General features: G+C 33.6%; 1 protein-coding gene across 2 annotated transcripts; it reads left to right on the top strand.

Moving 5' to 3' along the window:
• Positions 1-1,326: 1,326 nt before the first annotated feature.
• Positions 1,327-10,426, top strand: LOC113743498 (protein argonaute 16-like). 2 transcript variants are annotated; one of them, XM_027271543.2, is made up of 23 exons: positions 1,327-1,655; positions 4,084-4,316; positions 4,399-4,604; positions 4,709-4,918; positions 5,002-5,138; positions 5,229-5,326; positions 5,401-5,498; positions 5,629-5,800; positions 5,915-6,031; positions 6,110-6,217; positions 6,315-6,377; positions 6,692-6,805; positions 6,887-7,052; positions 7,132-7,244; positions 7,322-7,459; positions 7,548-7,678; positions 7,800-7,865; positions 8,581-8,644; positions 8,963-9,074; positions 9,217-9,290; positions 9,564-9,658; positions 9,752-9,783; positions 9,916-10,426. In XM_027271543.2, exons 2-23 carry the CDS (start codon positions 4,104-4,106, stop codon positions 10,092-10,094), a joined length of 2,706 nt encoding a protein of 901 aa, XP_027127344.1. In that variant the 5' UTR covers positions 1,327-1,655; positions 4,084-4,103; the 3' UTR covers positions 10,095-10,426. The 2 variants fall into 2 exon arrangements, with proteins under 2 accessions (XP_027127344.1, XP_071904616.1); XM_072048515.1 differs by having other exon boundaries at positions 7,548-7,702.
• The last annotated feature ends 9,804 nt before the right edge of the window (positions 10,427-20,230 follow it).

Genomic DNA, 20,230 nt, shown 5'->3' with positions numbered 1-20,230 from the left:
CTTTGTGGGAATATTTTTAGATTTTGTCTTTTTGTGAAATTTGAAACTTTGTAAATCCAGGATGTAGCTTTGTTAGATATGCAATTTTTCAGATCTAAATTTTTCTTTGGACTTGAATTAGTTTTAATCAGATATGATTGTCAGAAGATATGTACAGATGTATTGCACTACAATGATTCATTTGGATGGAAAATATGCGGAGCATTAATATTATCTTTATTTGCATTGAAAATATGTGGGAGCATCAATATTATCTTTATTTGTATTAATTTTTTAGATCTGTTGTATCTATTGATTTTAAATCTATATATGTTGGTGTCATTTTTGTTTGATATATTTTCTCCCATTAGTATAGATTTATTGAATAAAATGATCTTTTCAATCAATAAAATAGTCTAAATGTAACCTCATTAAATTTTATTCTTTCTCCTGGATTTAGTTTCCTCCATAATCCAAAATGGATTTACCTTAACTAATAGAATGTAGCAAGGAGATACTCTTGTGCAAGTATCCACTACACAAGTAATAGGGATTTTTTTAAAATTTATCACTTAATTCTACAAGGGTAAATTGCCTTTTTACCCCTCTGTAGTTTGATACTTTATTACATAACCCTCTATAGTTTAAAACCTATATATAACTCCCTCATGATTTGGGTGAAAGTGTCACCATTAGTTTTTCCGTTAAAACTGACGGTCAATAATAAAAAGTCAAAATCAAATTAGTGAATTGACAAATTCACCCTTTTACTATTTTTCTCTTTTTCACTTTTCCCTCTCTCTCTCTCTCTCTCTCTCTCTCTCTCTTGGAAGAGAAGAGATGATTTTGAAAATCTATATTTAGGCCTATAGAATTTTAATTTTCTTCAAATACAAAAGAGATGGAAGGGAAATAAAAAAATAAATAAATAAGAAACAAAAAAGATAGAAGCGAAATTTAAAACAAACAAATAAGAAAGAAAAAATACCAAATCTTTTTTGACTACAAATATCATTATAGGTTTTCAAACCCAAGTCTTTAATGATATTTTCTAATTCTTATTTATCAATATTTTTATTTCAATTTCTTCTTTTTTATATTTGGAAGAAAAAAATGAAATAATAAATGGATAAATTTGTCAATTTATTAGTATAACTTTAACTTTTTATTGTTGATTGTTAGTTTTAATGAAAAAAATTAACGGTGATACCTTAATCTAAATTATGAGAAAGTTATACTATATAATTTTTAAGTCATAAGAATAATATGTTAAAACACCAAATCGCAAGGGTACGCATTCTATAAAGATGCAGAGCACACGTACGAGTCTGTCCTTGGCTCCCTACATCAAACAAAATGCTAAGATGATCAATGGTGCGACTCAAGTATTAATTTAAATTTTGTAGCAGAAAAAAATAATTTTCCAAAATTGGGGACTCTTTCCCAGTTTCCCTCCACTCTCCCCAAAACTTACAAAACTTCAAAGTTCAAAACCCAAAAAGAGTACTGCTCCAGTCCTCCTCCTCCTCCACTATTCTGATGAAAAATCAGGCAAAATTAGAGAAGGAGACAGAGAAAAAGCTGTACTTTTTTTTTCGCATTCTTTTGTGGGCTATAAGTTATAGCCCCTTTCAATTTCCATCACAGCAATCGGCAGTCTCATTATTAGCCCAAAGGTATGCAACAGAAGCCTCTTTCTTCTTCTCTTCTTTTTTTTTTTCCTTTTATTTTTTTGGGAAAAATTTTCTGGGGAGTGGACTGGCATGTATTCTATGCTCTGTGATTTTTGATTTTGATTGATAATCCTTTTTGGGTTTTCTTTTCTGATTAAACCCTTTTCCTATTTCACACCATTTTTCGTCAGTCGTCAGGAAATCTTTGAGACTTTCAGGAACTCATTTTCTTCAATTGTTGACGTTTTCTTTGGAAAATATTTCTGGGTTCTTGCTATGAAGACACATTGATTATATTGTATCGTCTGTGATTATCTGATGTTCTTCTTGGTAGGTTTATAATTCATTTCAAGAACACTCCGTTTCCTTCAACTTTTGATCTAATCTTTGGAATAATTTTCTGGGTTTTAGCTTTAAATCACACACATTTATCTGTTTTGATAAGTTTATGTTATTTCTTTTGTTGGTTTGGGCTTTTCTTCAGAAACCCTTCTAATTATTTAGAAATTTCCACCTCAAAAGCTCTCTCTTTTTTTCAGGAATTTTCGTGTTTCGGTTTGAATGTTTTTGTCGGTAGTTTCTATTTTTTTGATCTAAGTTTTCTGAAACTGGTCTGTGCTAATTTTTGGTTTCCGTTTGCCCCTCTTTCTATTTTCTATCCTCCCTTCTTTTGGTTTTCCTCGAGTAAACCTTCTCCTCTTTGGCTTTTCTGAAGGTTTTCTCTTTTAGTTTCATATCTTTTCACTCTCTCGTTTGCTATGTGGATGTGTGTGATTTATCTGTACTTATATTCATTTATCAGTGTATATTCACTGTAATCTCTATAATCTTTAGAGTACATATATGAAAAAGATTATATGGAATACATTTGTTAATAATGGAAGTTGTTTTGTGAACAGTATTCAGGATGGCCTTTTATTTATTCTGTTATTCTCAAAGCTCTCAAATATACACTTCAATGCTTCTCCGAGGTTTTTTTTTTCCCTGTTTCTTGTTGATGAAATTATCTTATTTAGCTTTTTGTATTTCTGTTTTGCTGCAATATCCTATTTTTACAGTTGGGATTTTCATTTTTAATTTACTCACAAAATGATGTACTTAGCAAGTAGTATGTGCCTTTTTGTAAATAAAACTAGCTAGTTTCATGCATGTGTCTAAGTCTGGGGCTTTAGAATACCTTGTTTTTGACAAACTAAGATTTTGTCTCCAATTTTTCTGATAAATCTAGTTGAGATACGTTTCCGTGTGTTATCTGCATAAGGGGCCAGCTATTGCTGGCATTTTTTTCTTTTTTTTTTTTTCATTATTTTGTTGTTAAAAGGGTTTTTTGGGTACTGAATGATGAAGCGATCTATCTCAGGATTAGAATTACTTCTCTTTTTTTCTTTTGGTTTTTTTTTTCCTTTTTCTTTTCAGATATTTAGTTACTTCCTTCTTGTTGATGTTTTTGTCATGCCATAGGCAACATATTACCAACTAAATGTGCTACTGCCAAAAATAAACCAATAAATAAATAAATGTGCTACCCCCGTTGCTTTGTTGTACTTAATGGTGCTCTTATATAAATGCCTACGATGAAGTTACTGTCTTACTGCTTCTATGCAAAATTTTATTGCTAAATTTTTCCAAATTGTTTAGGATGTGCCTTATTTTGTCATTTTTATTTCTGTATGAATTTTTTAAAGGATGGAAAAATTTGTGCATGATCAAAGCTGTAGTTTTAGCAACATTATTGGTAGGGTCATGAGGTTATTTGTATTCTTGACCGTATATGAAAATTTGGCAGTCATCTCCAAATTACTGAGTTTTGAGTATAAACTTACAAAACTACTTGAAAAGGTCCTTAGACTAAGACCACCATTTTTGGGTTCTCCTGTTGTAAGTACTAGTGTTTGGATAGGAGATTAGTTGGAATAATTTAAAAAAAAAAATAGTGTAGCACTTTTTGTGATGTAATGTATGTGAGATAAAAAGGTGGTTGGAAAACGTGTTTATGATTCAATCAAATGATTATTTGCAAATAAAAAGTTATCCAGGTTCACATGAATTGGATAACATTGAGCCTGTTGGTGATTTCTCTATTATTTGGTATGGTTGGATTTTATCTCACATTCTAATGCATGAGGTGCTTCCCATGTTGTTTTGACATTTGATTGTTCAATTCGTTATAGTATAGTTATTGTTGGTAATCTGCAACTCAAAATGACTATTCAGCTTGTTTCTTGTTTCTTTGCATGGTAAATGATCATCCATCACATATCAGAGAATGATTTTCAAAATGCCAGCTATTTGCTATATACACCATTTAGGAAACTCACAATATGTTGCTTTTGGAAAAAAATTGTTTATGATCGGGAGCATGTCTATGTAATATTGATTATTACTTGTGGCCATGACAACGATGAATATGCTTCATGTTTGTATGTTGCAGCTCTTAATTTTGTGTGAAGGATGGAGAAGGACGGTAACGAGTGTGATTCTCAACCTTTGCCTGCACCACCACCTGTCATACCACCAAGTGTAAAGCCTGAGAAAGCAGATAGGCCAAACCGCAGCATAATCAGTAGGCCAGGATTTGGGAAAACAGGGCGACCTATCTCTCTGCTCAGTAACCATTTCAGAGTTTCTCTCAAGCATCCAGATGAGATTTTTTACCAATATACTGTAGGATTTCCCTTGGCTGTGATTCTCTACTTTCTAGGCCAATAATCTTCTACATCAAGTTCATTGTATAAAATCTTTGCAGGTTTCTATTAGTTCTGAGCTAGGGAAAACTGTTGACAGCAAGGGAATTGGGAGAAAAATTATGGATAAACTTTACCAAATCTATTTCTCTGATTTAGCTGGAAAGAGATTTGCATATGATGGAGAAAAAGCTTTATACACTGTAGGGCCTCTGCCTCATAACAACTTAGAGTTCCCAGTAGTTCTGGAGGAGTCCATGGTTAAACGGTGAGTAGGACTTAGTTGAGCATATGTTTTTACTAGATTTTTCAGATCTCATAGAAAACATTGCGTTAATTCTCTGTCAAAATTTTTTTTTTTGTCCTTTGAAGGGGGAGCCCTTCTCAGACCGGGAGTCCTAGTGAGTCTGGTAAAAGAGCAAAGCATTCTCTACAATCAAAAACCTTTAAAGTTGCGATCAGTTACGCTGCCAAAGTACCCTTGAAGTCCATCTCTCTTGCTCTTCAAGGAGCTGAACCAGAAAAGGTTCAAGATGCACTGAGAGTTCTTGACATTGTGCTGAGACAACAAGCTGCTAATAGGTATAAATGAACTTTCTCCATTTTGGTTATCAGTAACAAGTTTCTCTTTTCTCAAAACTCTATAATCCTGGTATTGGGTGCAGGGGTTGCCTTTTGGTCAGGCAGTCATTCTTTCATGATGATTCGAGGTTATTTACTGAGGTTGGAGGTGGTGTTACTGGTTGTCGGGGATTTTATTCAAGCTTTCGGCCCACTCATGGAGGCTTGTCCTTGAATATGGGTATAATTCAACTTTTGTCCTTAGATATACCCATACAAGCTTCAGAAAAATGCTTCTACTTGTTAATGCTCCTTTAGTTTCTTAATACAGATGTATCTACAACAATGATCCTGACACCTGGGCCTGTAATTAACTTTCTACTTGCAAACCAAAATGCAAAAGAACCTCGTTTTATTGATTGGGTGAAGGTAGAGAACTGTCCAATTACATAAACTATCACTGTCTTTCTGTTTCTAATTATTTTTTAACTTAAAATCTACAGGCAAAGAAGATGTTGAAAAATATGAGGGTAAAGGCAAGGCACAACAACATGGAATTCAAGATCATAGGTTTAAGTGAAAAGCCTTGCAATCAGCAATTGTAAGTGGTTATCAAATAATGTATTTATAATTGGAGCAAACATATGTATGTGCATGAGATATATATACATGCACACACAAAATACACCATTTGTTCTTAATTCTGAGAATGATTCTTATTTTTGGTTTAGTTTTTCTATGAAAGTGAAAAGTGGTACTGATCAACATGATGGAGGAGAGACTGTAGAGGTCACAGTTTATGAGTATTTTACAAAACATCGAAACATAGAACTTCATTCGTCTGCATACATGCCATGCCTTGATGTCGGAAAGCCTAAACGACCAAACTATCTGCCTTTGGAGGTATGTGAACTTTTCCCCCTGATTTCTCTTCCAACCTCCCTTTAGCATCCTTTGGCTAGATATGTCCCTTTCTTAGTTTTTAACAACTTAATTGAATATTTTTCTTTATTCCAGTTGTGTTCTCTTGTATCTCTCCAACGATACACAAAGGCTTTAACCTCAATGCAGAGGGCATCTCTAGTTGAAAAGTCTAGGCAGAAGCCTCCAGAGAGAATACAAGTTGTAACCAATGTATGTTACTTCAATCTGATGCCCAATTTGAGCTTCCTTTGTATTCTTAGTTTTTGATCTTTATTTGCAACTTGGCAGGCTATGAAAAACTATCGGTATGATGATGACCCTATCCTCTCTGCTTGTGGCATATGCATTGAGAAACAGCTTACTCAAGTTGATGGCCGTGTCCTTGAGGCACCTAAGGTGATAATTCAGTTATCTTCAAATGATGAAGTTCTGTGACTTATGATATGCTTATTTTTTATGTGGTCTTGTTTCGTTTTCTCCTTGCAAATTACAGTTGAAGGTTGGTAACAATGAAGATTGCTTCCCATGTAATGGCCGTTGGAACTTCAACAAGAAGGTACCATCAGCCCCTGACATGTTAAAACGGTTAACCTAGAGCTTGGGGCTCTTGCAAATTGCAATTTTAAGGATCATGATAGTTAAACGCATGCTACATTAGCAGATTTCTTCTGTGTTTGGATCTTTATACCTACTTTTCTTTGTGAACAAAGTTAGGGATGCCTTTTGGGTGGAAAAGTGGGACAGAAAGAAGGTCAATAGGGTTACGCTAAATTCATCAAATTTTTATGCTTTTATCTAATATGGTGACTCTGCATGAGATCTAAGAAATTTAGTTCTAATGTGTTCTCATACTTTTTTCTTCTTCTAAAGAAACTTGTAGATCCCATCAGGATAGAACGTTGGGCAGTTGTCAACTTCTCTGCCCGTTGTGACACCAGTTATCTTTCGAGGGAGCTTATCAACTGTGGAAGAAACAAGGGCATTGTACGTTAAGAAAAATTCTGGCTTTCTATTACTTCATTTCGTACATAAACATGTTCTGAAAGATTTTTGTTTTTCCTTTAGCATATTGAGCGACCATATTCACTGATAGAGGAAGACCCACAAAATCGAAGGTTAAGCCCTGCAGTACGAGTTGAGAAGATGTTTGAACTGATTATGTCCAAACTTCCTGGTCCTCCTGAATTTCTGCTGTGTGTGTTGCCAGAGCGGAAAAATTCTGATTTATATGGTATTTTGAAGTCATGCATTCAATTTTTCTGGGTAAGGTGAAAAACTTATACTGATTGAGTTGTCTTTGTCACATCAAGGCCCTTGGAAGAAAAGGAATCTCAGTGATCTTGGTATCGTTACTCAATGCTTGTCACCTACCAAGATCAATGACCAATATCTCACAAATGTGCTTCTTAAAATCAATTCCAAGGTAATTGGTTCAACAAAAGTCTGAAGATATTAGGTGGTTGTTTCAGTATCGTGATGTTTTCATGTCTTGTTTCATAGCTTGGAGGGATCAATTCATTGTTGTCAATAGAGCGACCCTCACGCATCCCACTTATCAAGGATACTCCAACAATGATCTTGGGGATGGATGTCTCTCATGGATCTCCTGGCCGCTCAGATATTCCATCTATTGCTGCTGTAATTATGCTACTCAGCGTTTTATTTTCTGCACATACTAATTTGTAATGCTTAGTATTTGCCATCTTACCTTTGTATTCTTTTCTAGGTTGTTGGATCTAGATCTTGGCCACTGATATCAAGGTACAGAGCAGCTGTTCGTACGCAATCATCAAAGGTTGAAATGATTGAATCTCTATACAAACCTTTGGCAAATGGAGAAGATGGTGGCATTATGAGGCATGATCAAAACGAAATTCTTCTGTAGTATACTGACATTGATATGAAGAGTTGTGCAAGTAGTTGAGGAACTTATTAGACAGCTGAGTAAGAATAACCTCTTAGTTTGATCTTTTTACAGGGAACTACTTTTGGATTTCTATGGTACAAGTAATGGCTACAAGCCAGCTCAGGTTATTGTTTTCAGGTACATTACAATGGAGCTTCTATTGCTTTGGCACTTATGCATGGTGACTTGGTGTATTATGGGCAGACAATTTGTCAGTTTTACAGTCACTTAGATGCTATGTGATGTTTTCTGCCTAGACATCTCTTTGGCTTTATGTTCATATTTTAGTCTTTATTTTTTGTTACTTTTTTAGGGGATGCAGCCAGGGGCTTTAGATGATTTCTGCTTGTGGCAAAATCCAAATTTTTCCACAAGCAAAATCCTACAAGTATATTTGCTTCTTTAATTGAGTATCCTACAAGTATAAGCAAGCCAAATTCAAATTATTCCACCCTTCCCGGTGTGCACAGATATATTCCATGCATTTTTAACATAGTGCTACCATGCATTTGTGGTTGAAAATGACCAATTGGACATTTGGTTCCATTTTTTTGTGATAGGAAAGCTTATCAGGTCATGTCTGGCTATTTTTCCACGTATTCTGCCTGTTCATACTATAGCGTCCATTTGAATCATTGTTGAAACCTTGGTTACCTTATGGCTATCCTAGATGCTCTTCTTTGGGTGTTGACTATTTCAACATGCAGGGAGAACTTCTCCTTTTCTTTTTTCGTGTGTGTGTGCACACGCGAATCATCTTGCTTATTTTATCGTTAGCGTAAATATGAAACATATGTTTTAACATGATGAATCTACCAGTGCAGAGGTTTATTGACTATATATTCTCTTTCAGGGATGGAGTGAGCGAATCACAATTTAGTAAGGTTTTGAATTTTGAGCTCAATCAAATGATAAAGGTAATTTAGCTTTCATGCAGATATTAATTCAGGGTTCTCTATTAGCTAAAGCTTTCAGCTTTGTCCACTATGGCCCGTGTTGGTTTTGTAGATGTAGCATGTACTTATCGGATCTCTTACATTTCCTCCAATCATTATGCCTTCACTACTTGAGTGAAGCGTTTATTGTACCAATGGTTTTGCTAATATTTTGTATATCAGAAACGGTCTTTGATATGCTTGTAGTACCCACAATCAGGTGTTATGTCCATCTGTATTCTCTAGTGTCAGCGCCCCCTTTTCAATATTATCTGCTTAGAAGTTTCTGAAACTTGTCAGGCTTATGAGCATCTTGGTGAGGTTAACTTTCCGAAATTCACTGTGATTGTGGCTCAAAAGAATCACCACACAAAGCTCTTTCAAAATAATGCCTCAGAAAATGTTCCACCAGGTCTGTATTTTCGTGATCACGTTCTTTCATCGTACTTCATAGGATCTAAGGTTGTCTTCCAACCGCGTTTGCATGTTTACTATTATATTCTCTTATCTCATTTTAGCCGTCTAAGGTTCTCTCTCTCTCTCTCTCTCTGCAGGTACTGTTGTGGACACGAAAATAGTCCATCCGAGAAATTATGATTTTTACATGTGTGCTCAAGCAGGGATGATTGTAAGTTATTTTTATATTTGGAATACATTTATCTAGCTATTCTAAGTTGTCAATTAATTACCTTGGTGGTGACTTGTTTGATTTGGAGTAGACTGACGGTTGATCCAGAACCGTATAAATAAGACTTAGCATTTATTAGCAACCTCATGGCAGAACCGTATAAAGGCTGAATTCTTTCCTTCATGTAAAACAATAGGGTGTCATAAATGTTTCTATGCTGAAGGAAGCCTGGAAATTTTTTCCTTGAAACTGCTGAAAGTTCTACTCTGACAGGGAACTTCTCGGCCTGCTCACTATCATGTCTTGCTTGATGAGATTGGTTTCTCTCCTGATGACTTACAACAACTCATCCTTTCTCTCTCATATGTGTAAGATTCAGTTTTTGCTTTTAAGCTATTTTTTTGCCTGTGCCTAGCTTAGCTTATGAAATTGATTAATGCTACTGTATTTCACTTTTCTAGGTACCAAAGGAGTACATCTGCAATCTCAATTGGTATTTTCATTTCTTAGCTACCTTTTCATGTTATTCTGAAAAAGGAAATATAAATTTGTCCGTTAGTTCAGGATTAACACGTCATTCGATAAAGAAGGTTAATTTCATAATTTCACCTTACTTTCTTTGTAGTGGCTCCTGTTTGTTATGCACATCTTGCAGCCCAACAAATGGGACAGTTCATAAAGTTTGAGGATTTTTCTGAAACTTCTTCTGGGCATAAGAGTGGCGTCACATCAGTTGGTAGCATTTCTGTTCCTGAGCTTCCCAGGCTGGATGAAAAGGTTGCAGGCTCCATGTTCTTTTGCTGAAGTCTGACTCTAATAAACCTGTAAATACTTGTTGATATAGGCTATAGCCAACCCCAAGTATCCATTTTGAAGGGGTTTTGGAATGGTTCATCTGGTAGCAACTTTTGGTATACCGGTCTGGAACCTTTTAAATTACACACATCCTCCCTAGTACAGAAATTCTGGAGGATTTGCAGGAATTAGACTGTTAATGCTGAAGTAGTCTAGACCTTAGTCTTTGTACTAACTCCACCTTTTGCTAATTATGGTGCATGCATTGTGTACCAAGTGGAGGATTACTATGCATCTTGGTTGGAAGATGTATCTTATTATCGTGGCGGTTGTTGAAGAAACTTGATGTGTTTTATTTTAGTTTTTCTATAGAATCACATTTCTTCAAAGAAGGAACGGTTAAGAAACATCTTTATCATGGGGAATAGCAGAAAATGCAATTTGTAGCCGTGAACCATAGACACTTGATGCTGGGAAAACAGGCATTCAATGTTTGCGAGAAGTAATCAAACTTCAAATTTGACTCAATGAATGCCTGTTTTCCCATTTGAAGTTTGAATACTTCTCGCAAACATTGAATGCCTGTTTTCCCAGCATCAAGTGTCTATAGCATCATCTCTAACCAGCTTGATTTTCATGGAAATTTTTTCTTTTTTTTTTTTAATTAGAGAACTGAGAGGACGATTTTATTTTATCTTTCTGTTTTGTTTACATAAAAATATTTAGTAGGGGCGATGGAACTTTCAAATCGTAATGAAGTGAAAACTTTACTTGTCTAATAATGGAAGCGATTATATACACTTTTTGTCATGTTCATTTTTAATATCACAAATTAAGTCTCTAACTCTCTTCATAAATTTTCAAACCACGGCTATCCTCTACGAAAATTCTGCTCTTGTTTTACTCTTAAAAGATTTAATTGTCAATGCAGATGTACTTCAAGCTATACACGAAATTTTTTTTTTTTGTACGAGTAAGCAGCTCACAAGGATTGGGAAGATAAGTTAAAACGTAATACTATTGGCAAACCTTCAGTCATAGGCACGACTTTTTGCCATAACTTTTTATTGATAAAGGTTTAGTTGATTTCATAATTGGCAAAATTATTCTTTTTAACCGGGGAAGGGGATTGAGAAAATTATTTTGTTAGATTTCTGTAGTAATATTTAGTATTAAGATGTTACAAGGTGCACCAAGGAGACCTTAGTCTAGTGGTTGATGATGTGCACCAATGAGGTACAGATAAATAATAACATTCTAAAGAATAATTTTTAATATTGGTATCCACATGATAAGTAATAATTCAACTAACACATTCAAATTCATTCATTTACTTTTTTTGGTTGCAATTGCTCATGGCGACTCTTAATCTTAGATAAGTCAGTATTTTATCTACATAATAACTTGATCATTTTTAGCTAATAGTACATTTCGAAGAGTTTTTCACATCATCAAAATTGTTGGCTTGCTTAATATTAGATTTTCCTTTATCTTACCTCTTGAAATACCTTTTCATAACTACATAACCTAAAACCAATACAATAGATACTGAACTAAGTCCCAGCTTGGGGACATAATTCTTGCTGTGGTTTGTTGCTCATAAATACTAGGATTAATAACACTTTGCCTTCCTGAACTTAGGAAGTAGTCACACTTTACCCTCCATAAAAACTAGTCAAAGTTAGAAATACAAAGAAAAAAAAAGGTGAGTGCAGTGACATTATTGCCAATTTATTCTTGAAATTATCTATAACTTAGTATTATTTCTTTTCATTGCTAAAAAATATATATATCTTTTCTATTGTATCAACTAGATAACAACATCAAACTAAAAAGAGTTAAATAAAGTTTAATTTTCGTTTATGTCCTTAATACTTTTCCTGTCATTCAGTATTCACTTTTATATATGCTTTGATCAATTTATTATAATTTAAGATAGACAAAAGAGAATAAATAACACAATACTAAAACAAACATAGACACCAATTTTTTTTTGAAAAAGAGGTAACACTAAATTTGTTTTTTGTTTAAAAAAGTAGTTTTTTTATTATTTTAGTTTACATGAACTTTTAGGCTGATACTATTGTTGTTGGAATAGTTTTGAATGAATAATGAGGCTTGTTAGAACAAAGAAACTAAAGACTTTATGGCCTGTTGGGAGTTAAATAATTTCTAAAACGTTTTTGGAATTTTTGTCCATTAAAGTAGCCTAATGCAGTCTCTTGATGACCATTATAGTGAGGAAACAATTTTAGCATTTGGTTCCATTAAAGGAGTTTAATGTAGCCTCTTCATGATCATTAAAAGTGAGGAAATTGTGGCTATTTAGTTTTGGTGACCTTTAGGTTGTTTTCCTTATAAATTGACAAGTTTCTAACAAACGAACAAATAAGAACATTTGATCATTTCTTTGTAGAGCAAACTTGACATTTGCTATTAAGTTACTCTAAAAATCTTGTTATATCCTACAGGTAATTTGCCATAACCTTATAGCAAATACTCTGTGTAGCGGAGGCAAAATAACCTTAAGGATAGTGTTGAACACGGCTCAAGATCATCATCTTCATCCCCATTTTCTTAGTAAAATTTGTGTAATACAAATTTCTGCACTTTTGTATGCTTGTGTATCAATTACACCAACAATGTTAAGGTGTTATTTTCAGAGTAGTTTGGTGCAAAGGAGTCTACTACTGGAAATGTACTCAAATATCATCTGGTATTGCAATCGATCTCTCCTCCACAAGATGATGATAGCAAGGCAGGTGAAAGAAATGTAAAGTGGATGTAGTGCTGTGTAGAGGGCCTCATGGATTGTTTCTACAATTTCTACTTCATGTTCAAACCCCTAGACGAATTTGGACTACATTGGAATACAAGAAAACTCAAGTAAGATACAAATAAATTTCTAGTTAATTTTGTTTAAATTTTGTATTCAACATAGTTTTTCTCTCCTTGGCCTAATAATGGTCTTCAAATAACTTAGAAGATCATGGAGTGGAGATTTCTGTGTTATTTCATAGTGGGTGTAATTATTGAAAAATTACTCCTAGTTGAAATGATTATCAAAGAAAATCACTCTATACTATTAAGACTTGCATAGTGGATCATGTTCTAAAGCATTTTTGTATAAAAGAAGATGCTTGAGTTATCTAAAAAGGAGGTTAATACTGATCCTAAGATGAATATATGAATAGGAAGAAAAACAACAACAACAGTCTCGTTGGAAGGTCCAAGGAAAAGGAAATTTTCTAGATACAAATACTAGTTCAAGGGACCAGGAGTAACTTATATTGTCCAAGAATAGTGTATTTGTTAAACAAGTCTATATGTCGTGTTTAATATGATTATTAATAAGTGCAAAAATTCTGTTCATTTGATTGAATCTTCTTTTTCTTGTGACATGGTAGTTTGTGACATGTGAATACAGGTCATGATATTTTATGTCAAAACCTAGTCTAAGAAAAGAAGTGTGTAACATGCATTCAAATATGGTTATAAGTATTTTATTACCTTAATTGATGATTATTCAATATTTGTACATATGTATCTAAGGCAACCGCTTAAACAATAGCATGGGAAATATGTATCTATATTACTCTTAAGTGAATTTAGGTACTGCAAATACCGGCAATTGCATTTGTTCTAAATTCAGTCAAAAGTATCTTGTGATCATAAGATTTTAAGGCCCGAAGACAACTTAAGAGAGGGGGTGAATTAGGTTGATTATAAAACTAATCAAGTTATGGGTACTTTTTGCTCAATATGAAGTTTACCCTCTTTTCTAAACGATCACACAATAAATCAATCAATGAATGAACAATATCACTTGAGAGAAGTAGAAGATATAAGTAATTTAAAGATTACAAAATAACAATAAATAAATAAGAAGGAAAGAATTGCAAACCAATTGACTACCGAGCTCCTCTTGAACTTGTAGATCAATTCAAACAAGTTTCTTCAAATGGATGAAATACAACCAATCTTGTGTACAATGGAAGACTCACTTCCTCCTTGCCCCAATTTTCACTTGGTCAACTTATGAAGTTTTACTATCGCTCAGGACAACCCTCACAGAGTTACACTATTGAAATATTCACTCACAAATGAAAAACTTATAATGAACTTCACACCACCAAGACTACAAATCTGTTTTGGAGAGTGTTTTCTCATTAAAACTACTCTATATCTTTTGTATCTTCAATGTGCAAAAGTTATTTGGAGTTTCTGACCATACTCTATTTATAAAAGACCAAGAAAGTGCTTCATTAATACTTCCAACGGATAAAAAGTAGTTGAAGAGTCAACTAGCCGTTGGGAGTGTCGGACGTCCGGTACTCCTGTTTTTTGTGTCCGACAGCAGGCAGTGAATTTGAGAAATTTTCTTCAATTCTATCGGACGTCCGGTATTGTCTTTGTGAGCGTCCGACAGCTTTCATCGAATTTGAAGGATCCTATCGGATGTCCGGTACTTCCATCCGATAGCAGATAAAGAGTTTGAAAGATTCTATCGGACGTCTGATGCTTACGTCCGATCGAGGTCAGTGAGTTAGGGGGAATGTCTTATTTCCTTCGGACGTCCGGTGATGGAGTTTTTCATGCCTCCGAAGTTGAGCAATGATTATCGGACGTCTGATCCTGTCTTTACAAGCGTTCGACAGCTTTCAGCAACTTTTGTTTCTTTCAATCGCACTTAATTTTTGAATCTGATTTGTTTCATAACCGAAAGTATATCTTAAAGAGATATTAATATCATCCATTTGTTTTGTAAACATAAAAAATTAGGGACTAAGATCAACATTCTCCCCCTTTTTGATGATAACAAAACAATTGATGGAAGAAAGAAAATAAATTCAGCATAAGCTCCCCCTTACTCATTGCATCCAAAATTTTTAAATGCCAAATTTATAATTTCAGAATAACTCTCCCTTACACATAGCATCCATTTCTCCCCATTTTTGTCATCATAAGATGAAAGTAAAAAAAAGCAACCATAATCCAACAACAATAATAGAGAATCCAATATTCCAAATAAAAACAGAAAAATGATACCAGAATTCAGCAATTATCAACATACCAACATTCAGCAATCATCAGCCAAAAAAAATAAAAAATTGATACCCAATAGAGAAATAACAATCAAACCAAATCATCATTAGATCAGTATCATTAGATCAGCATTATTCTTTTCTTCACCTTTTTGTCATCGTAAGAATTCAGTAATATCTAAAAACATCAAGGAAAACTCAGTTCAAAGCATCAGAAACATCAAAAGGAAATTACAAAAGAACATTATGAACAAGAATCTTACCAATCTTACCAAAATCTCCTATTCCAATTGTTTTAGTTTTCATGTCATCTCTAAATGTCACTTGCCACAAGACTTTGGTTTGAGTTTTGATGAATTGTGATGGATCACCGGTCATGTATCTTGAACATTCACTGTCTATGAACCACTTTGATTTCTTAATAATGTTTACCAAATTCACCAATTCAAGAGTTCAAGAACTAATATATGGTACCCAAAAATTTTTTGGGTCCTTAAGATTTAGCATCATGTCTAACTATTCACATGCATTTCATGTCTCTTCTCATGTTCTTCCTCACATAGCAATTGCTTCTCATATGACCTTTTTGACAACACAAATTACACATAACTAACGAGTTATTTGTATAAATAGGTTTAATAAATCTTACTTGTCTTTTCTTATAAATAGCAAAATCATTTGCACCAGAATTTATTTTCTTCTCATAAGTGTCGAGATGAGTCTTTGATTCATTCCTTTGAAAACAGTCTTATTTTTTATGTTGGAGCAACTCATTTAAATTATCCATTCTTATTTTCAAATCACTTTGTTCCTTTTTGAACATTTCACAAAGTCTTGTTTTTCTATCAAGCTTATTTTGTAAACCAATCTCATTCTTTTTCAAGAAATCAATTTCAGTTTTCAGCTTCTGTTTTCTTGAAAAAGGCGTGTATTATTCTGAAGAAGAAAACTAATTTTGTGTTTTAATTTCTTATTTTTAGCATAAGATTCTTTCAAACTATCATGCAACTTTTTAATGAAAGATTCAAGATCATCATCAGTTTCATCATCACTTTCAAATTGAGGGTTAGAAATTTTTACCTCATTATCTTCAATGGCTATAAAAGTCAATTGAGCATATTCTTCTTCTTTTTCAATTTCACCATCGGAGTTGCACTCATTCCATGTGAATTGGAAGTTGTTGAATCTTGATTTTCTTCCTTTTTTTCTTCTTCTTCATTGGACACTCACTCATGTAGTGTCCAAATTGGCCGCATTCATAGCATTTACTTTTTGTTGGCCTCATGCTTTTCTTTGTTTCTTGCAATGTTGAATTGATTAGAATCTGAATTGCTAGGTCCTCTTGTGAATCTCCTTTTGTTGAGGATTCTCTTGAACCTTTGTGTGATGAGAGTAAAATCATTATCATCAACATCCAAATCTTCTCCATCCAATGAAACCAAATCATCTACATCTTGAGATGATTTTAGAGCAATGTTCCTTCTTACCTTTGCATCTTTTTCTTCTTGTACTTTAGTCTTAAGTTTCAACTCATAAGAGGTTAGAGAATTAATAAGAGATTCAATAGGCATAGAATTCAAATCTTTAGCCTCTTCAATAGCAGTCACCTTACTCTCCCAATCCTTGGATAAGGCATTCAAGATTTTTCTATTTTTCTCTCCCAAGGAGTATTCCTTTTCTAGCACCTCTAGATCCTTAATAAGATCATTGAATCTACAATACATTTTATCAACATTTTCATGAGATTCCATCTTAAACGACTCATATTTAGTAACTAAGATAGATTTCTTTTGTTCTCTAACATTCTCACTACTTTTATGAATTTCTCTCAACTTGTCCCAAATTTTTTTAATTGACTAACAACCCTTGACTCTAATAGATTCATTTGAGTCTAAATCACTATATAACACATTCATAGATTTTGCATTTAAGGTGAGATAAATTCTATCCTCTGCAGTCAATTCATATCTTATTTTTGGTCTAGATCTATGGGTGTTTTCATCTACTATAGAGGCATCATATGAACCTTCATTAACAATAAATCACAATTCAATATCAATTGATTGCAAAAAGATGATCATTCTTTCTTTCCAACTCACATAATTTGACCCATTAAACATTGGAGGTCTAATTACAGATTGTCCTTCAAAAAACATGGTATTGTTGGTTGTCATCTTTACTCCAAAGTCGATTGAGTTTAATCTCTAGGAGATCAAGCTCTTATACCAATTTTAAGGCCCGAAGACAACCTAAGAGGGGGGTGAATTAGGTTGATTATAAAACTAATCAAATTATGGGCACTTTTTACTCAATATGAAATTTACCCTCTTTTCTAAGTGATCACACAATGAATCAATCAATAAATGAACAATATCACTTGAGAGAAGTAGAAGATATAAGCAATTTAAAGATCACAAGATAACAATAAATAAATAAGAAAGGAAGAATTGCAAACCAATTGACTACCAAGCTCCTTTTGAACCTGTAGATCAATTCAAACAAGTTTCTTCAAATTGATGAAAAACAACCAATCTTGTGTACAAAGGAAGGCTCACTTCCTCCTTGCCCCAATCTTCGCTTGGTCAAGTTAGGAAGTTTTACTATCGTTCAGGACAACTTTCACAGAGCTACACTATTAAAATATTCACTCACAAATGAAAAGTTTATAATGAACTTCACACCACCAAGACTACAAATCTTCCTTGGAGAGTATTTTCTCACTAAAACTACTCTATATCTTTTATATCTTCAGTGTGCAAAAGTTATTTGGAGTTTCTGACCATACTCTATTTATAGGAGACCAAGAAAGTGCTTCATTAATACTTCCAATGGATAGAAAGTAGCTGAAGAGTCAACTAGCCGTTGGGAGTGTCGGACGTTTGGTACTCCTGTATTTTACGTCCGACAGTAGGCAGTGAGTTTGAGAAATTTTCTCCAATTCTATCGGACGTCTGATATTGTCTTTGTGAGCGTTTGACAGCTTTCGTTGAGTTTGAAGGATCCTATCGGACGTTCGGTACTTTCGTCCGATAGCAGACAAAGAGTTTGAAGGATTCTATCGGACGTCCGATGCTTGCGTCCGATCAAGGTCAGTGAGTTAGGGGGAATGTCTTATTTCCTTCGGACGTCCGGTGATGGAGTTCTTCATGTGTCCGAAGTTGTGCAATGATTATCGGACGTCTGATTCTGTCTTCACAAGCGTCCGATAGCTTTCAGCAACTTTTGTTTCTTTCAATTGAACTTGATCTTTGAATCCGATTTGCTTCATAACTGAAAGTATATCTTGAAGAGATATTAGTATCATCCATTTGTTTTGTAAACATCAAAAGCTAGGGACTAAGATCAACAAAGATGCTAATTGTTGAAATCAAAATTTTTGGCTACTACATGTGTAAAAAGGCAAAGTGGTTTAGGGTTTGTGGCCACATCTTATGTCTCCGGTCTTTTTATTATACAGTGTGTAACTTCTATGTCCAGTCCCTAGGATAAGGTGTAATGGTAAATCTACACATGTTAAATCTAAGACTTGAGTGCCTTAGACAAAATTTAATAAATAATGACGCTATATTTGTTGTATATGAGAATATATAACAATTAAGGATATTTGTCGATTAAACCCTTGTTAAAGGATTTGGTAAATCTAACGTTATTAGATATGGGTTTGAAAACCTTAATCTAAAATCACTTACAATGAGAACCCTTCTAGCACTACCACTAGATGAAAAGGTTTAGGGCTGACAACAAGTTGCAAAGTAGTTGTGAGCACTAGGTATTGTTGTGTACATTCCTACCCCACTAGTGCATAATGTTATAAGAGGTTGAGTATATGTTGAAATTATACTCTTAATGAAGTGTAAATTCTTTCTTAGTGCTTGGTCTTATAGAGTTTGAAAGTGTCTTCACCTATATGATTATAGGAGTGGTGCCGCTTCTAGCAAAAGTTGGTTTGCTTTTGCTTATGATCATGAATCTAGGATGAAGCACATGGCCGCTAATAGTGCTAAAGTTCTTTGTTTAATTGATCAATGTTTATAATAGCATGTGTGTGGTATATCTAGTCTAATTTTTAAATCATGGTTTAATACTATATGCAACCTTGATTTGGTTAGATTTGGTGATGTGCTTACACTAAAAGACAAGTTTAAATCTAATGATACTTTTCTTTATGCATGGTATTTTATGTGTTAGTTTGGTTATCTCATTCACAAACTAGGTGGGGGATTGTAGTGGAATAGTTTGTGAATGAAATAATAATAAGGCTTGTTAGAATAAAGAAACTGACAACTTTGTGGCCTGTTGGGAGAAAAAAGTTTCTAAACGTTTTTGGCATTTTGTCCATTAAAGAAGTCTAATGTGGCCTCTTGATGACCCTTATAGTGAGGAAATAGTTTTGGCATTTGGTTCCATTAAAGGAGTTTAATGCAGCCTCTTGATGATCATTAAAAGTGAAGAAATCATGGCTATTCAGTATTGCTGACCTTTAGGTTGTTTTCCTTATAAATTGACAAGCTTGTAACAAACCTAAAAACAAGAACATTTGATCATTTCTTTGTAGAGCAAACTTGAGATTTGCTATCAAGTTACTTTAACAATCTTGTTGTATTTTAGAGATAATTTGCCATAACCATGTAGCAAATATTTTATCTAGTGAGGGCAAATAACACCTTAAAAATAGTGTCAAATGTGCCTCAAGATCATCATCTTCATCTATATTTTCTTAGTGAAATTTGTGTAATACAAATTTCTGCACTTTTGTGTGCTTGTGTATCAATTACACCAATAATTGTCATTTTTTATTGATGTATTTATAGTTTACTATTATTGCCTTTTCTTCTAAAAAAAATTGATTTAATCTCCATTTTCCTCCTCTTAGTTTAAAGATCAGGCATGTTTTAGCAATTTTGATCAAGAATTTCATATTGGACTAATTTGATAAACAAAAAGGACAATGATATTACTTTCAAACTTTAAATAAATTAAAATAATAAAAAATTACTTTATAAAGGTGAGTTTGGTATTATAGTTTTTTATACAAATTTTGTTAATTGTATTTATTTTTAGTATTGTGTTGTTTATCCTTTTTGTTTGACTTAAAGTCTA

The sequence above is a fragment of the Coffea arabica genome, chromosome 5e, assembly GCF_036785885.1.
Source record: "Coffea arabica cultivar ET-39 chromosome 5e, Coffea Arabica ET-39 HiFi, whole genome shotgun sequence".
In the NCBI taxonomy this organism is placed as follows: Eukaryota; Viridiplantae; Streptophyta; class Magnoliopsida; order Gentianales; family Rubiaceae; genus Coffea; species Coffea arabica.
This window is presented reverse-complemented; position numbering and strand designations above follow the sequence as displayed.

Excerpts from the sequence above, each read along its gene's own strand:
- LOC113743498 (XM_072048515.1), top strand. The coding sequence starts at position 4,104 with ATGGAGAAGGACGGTAACGAGTGTGATTCTCAACCTTTGCCTGCACCA. Across the intron at positions 5,327-5,400 it reads GTTTTATTGATTGGGTGAAG|GCAAAGAAGATGTTGAAAAA; the intron begins GTAGAGAACTGT and ends TAAAATCTACAG. Across the intron at positions 6,806-6,886 it reads GTGGAAGAAACAAGGGCATT|CATATTGAGCGACCATATTC; the intron begins GTACGTTAAGAA and ends TTTTTCCTTTAG.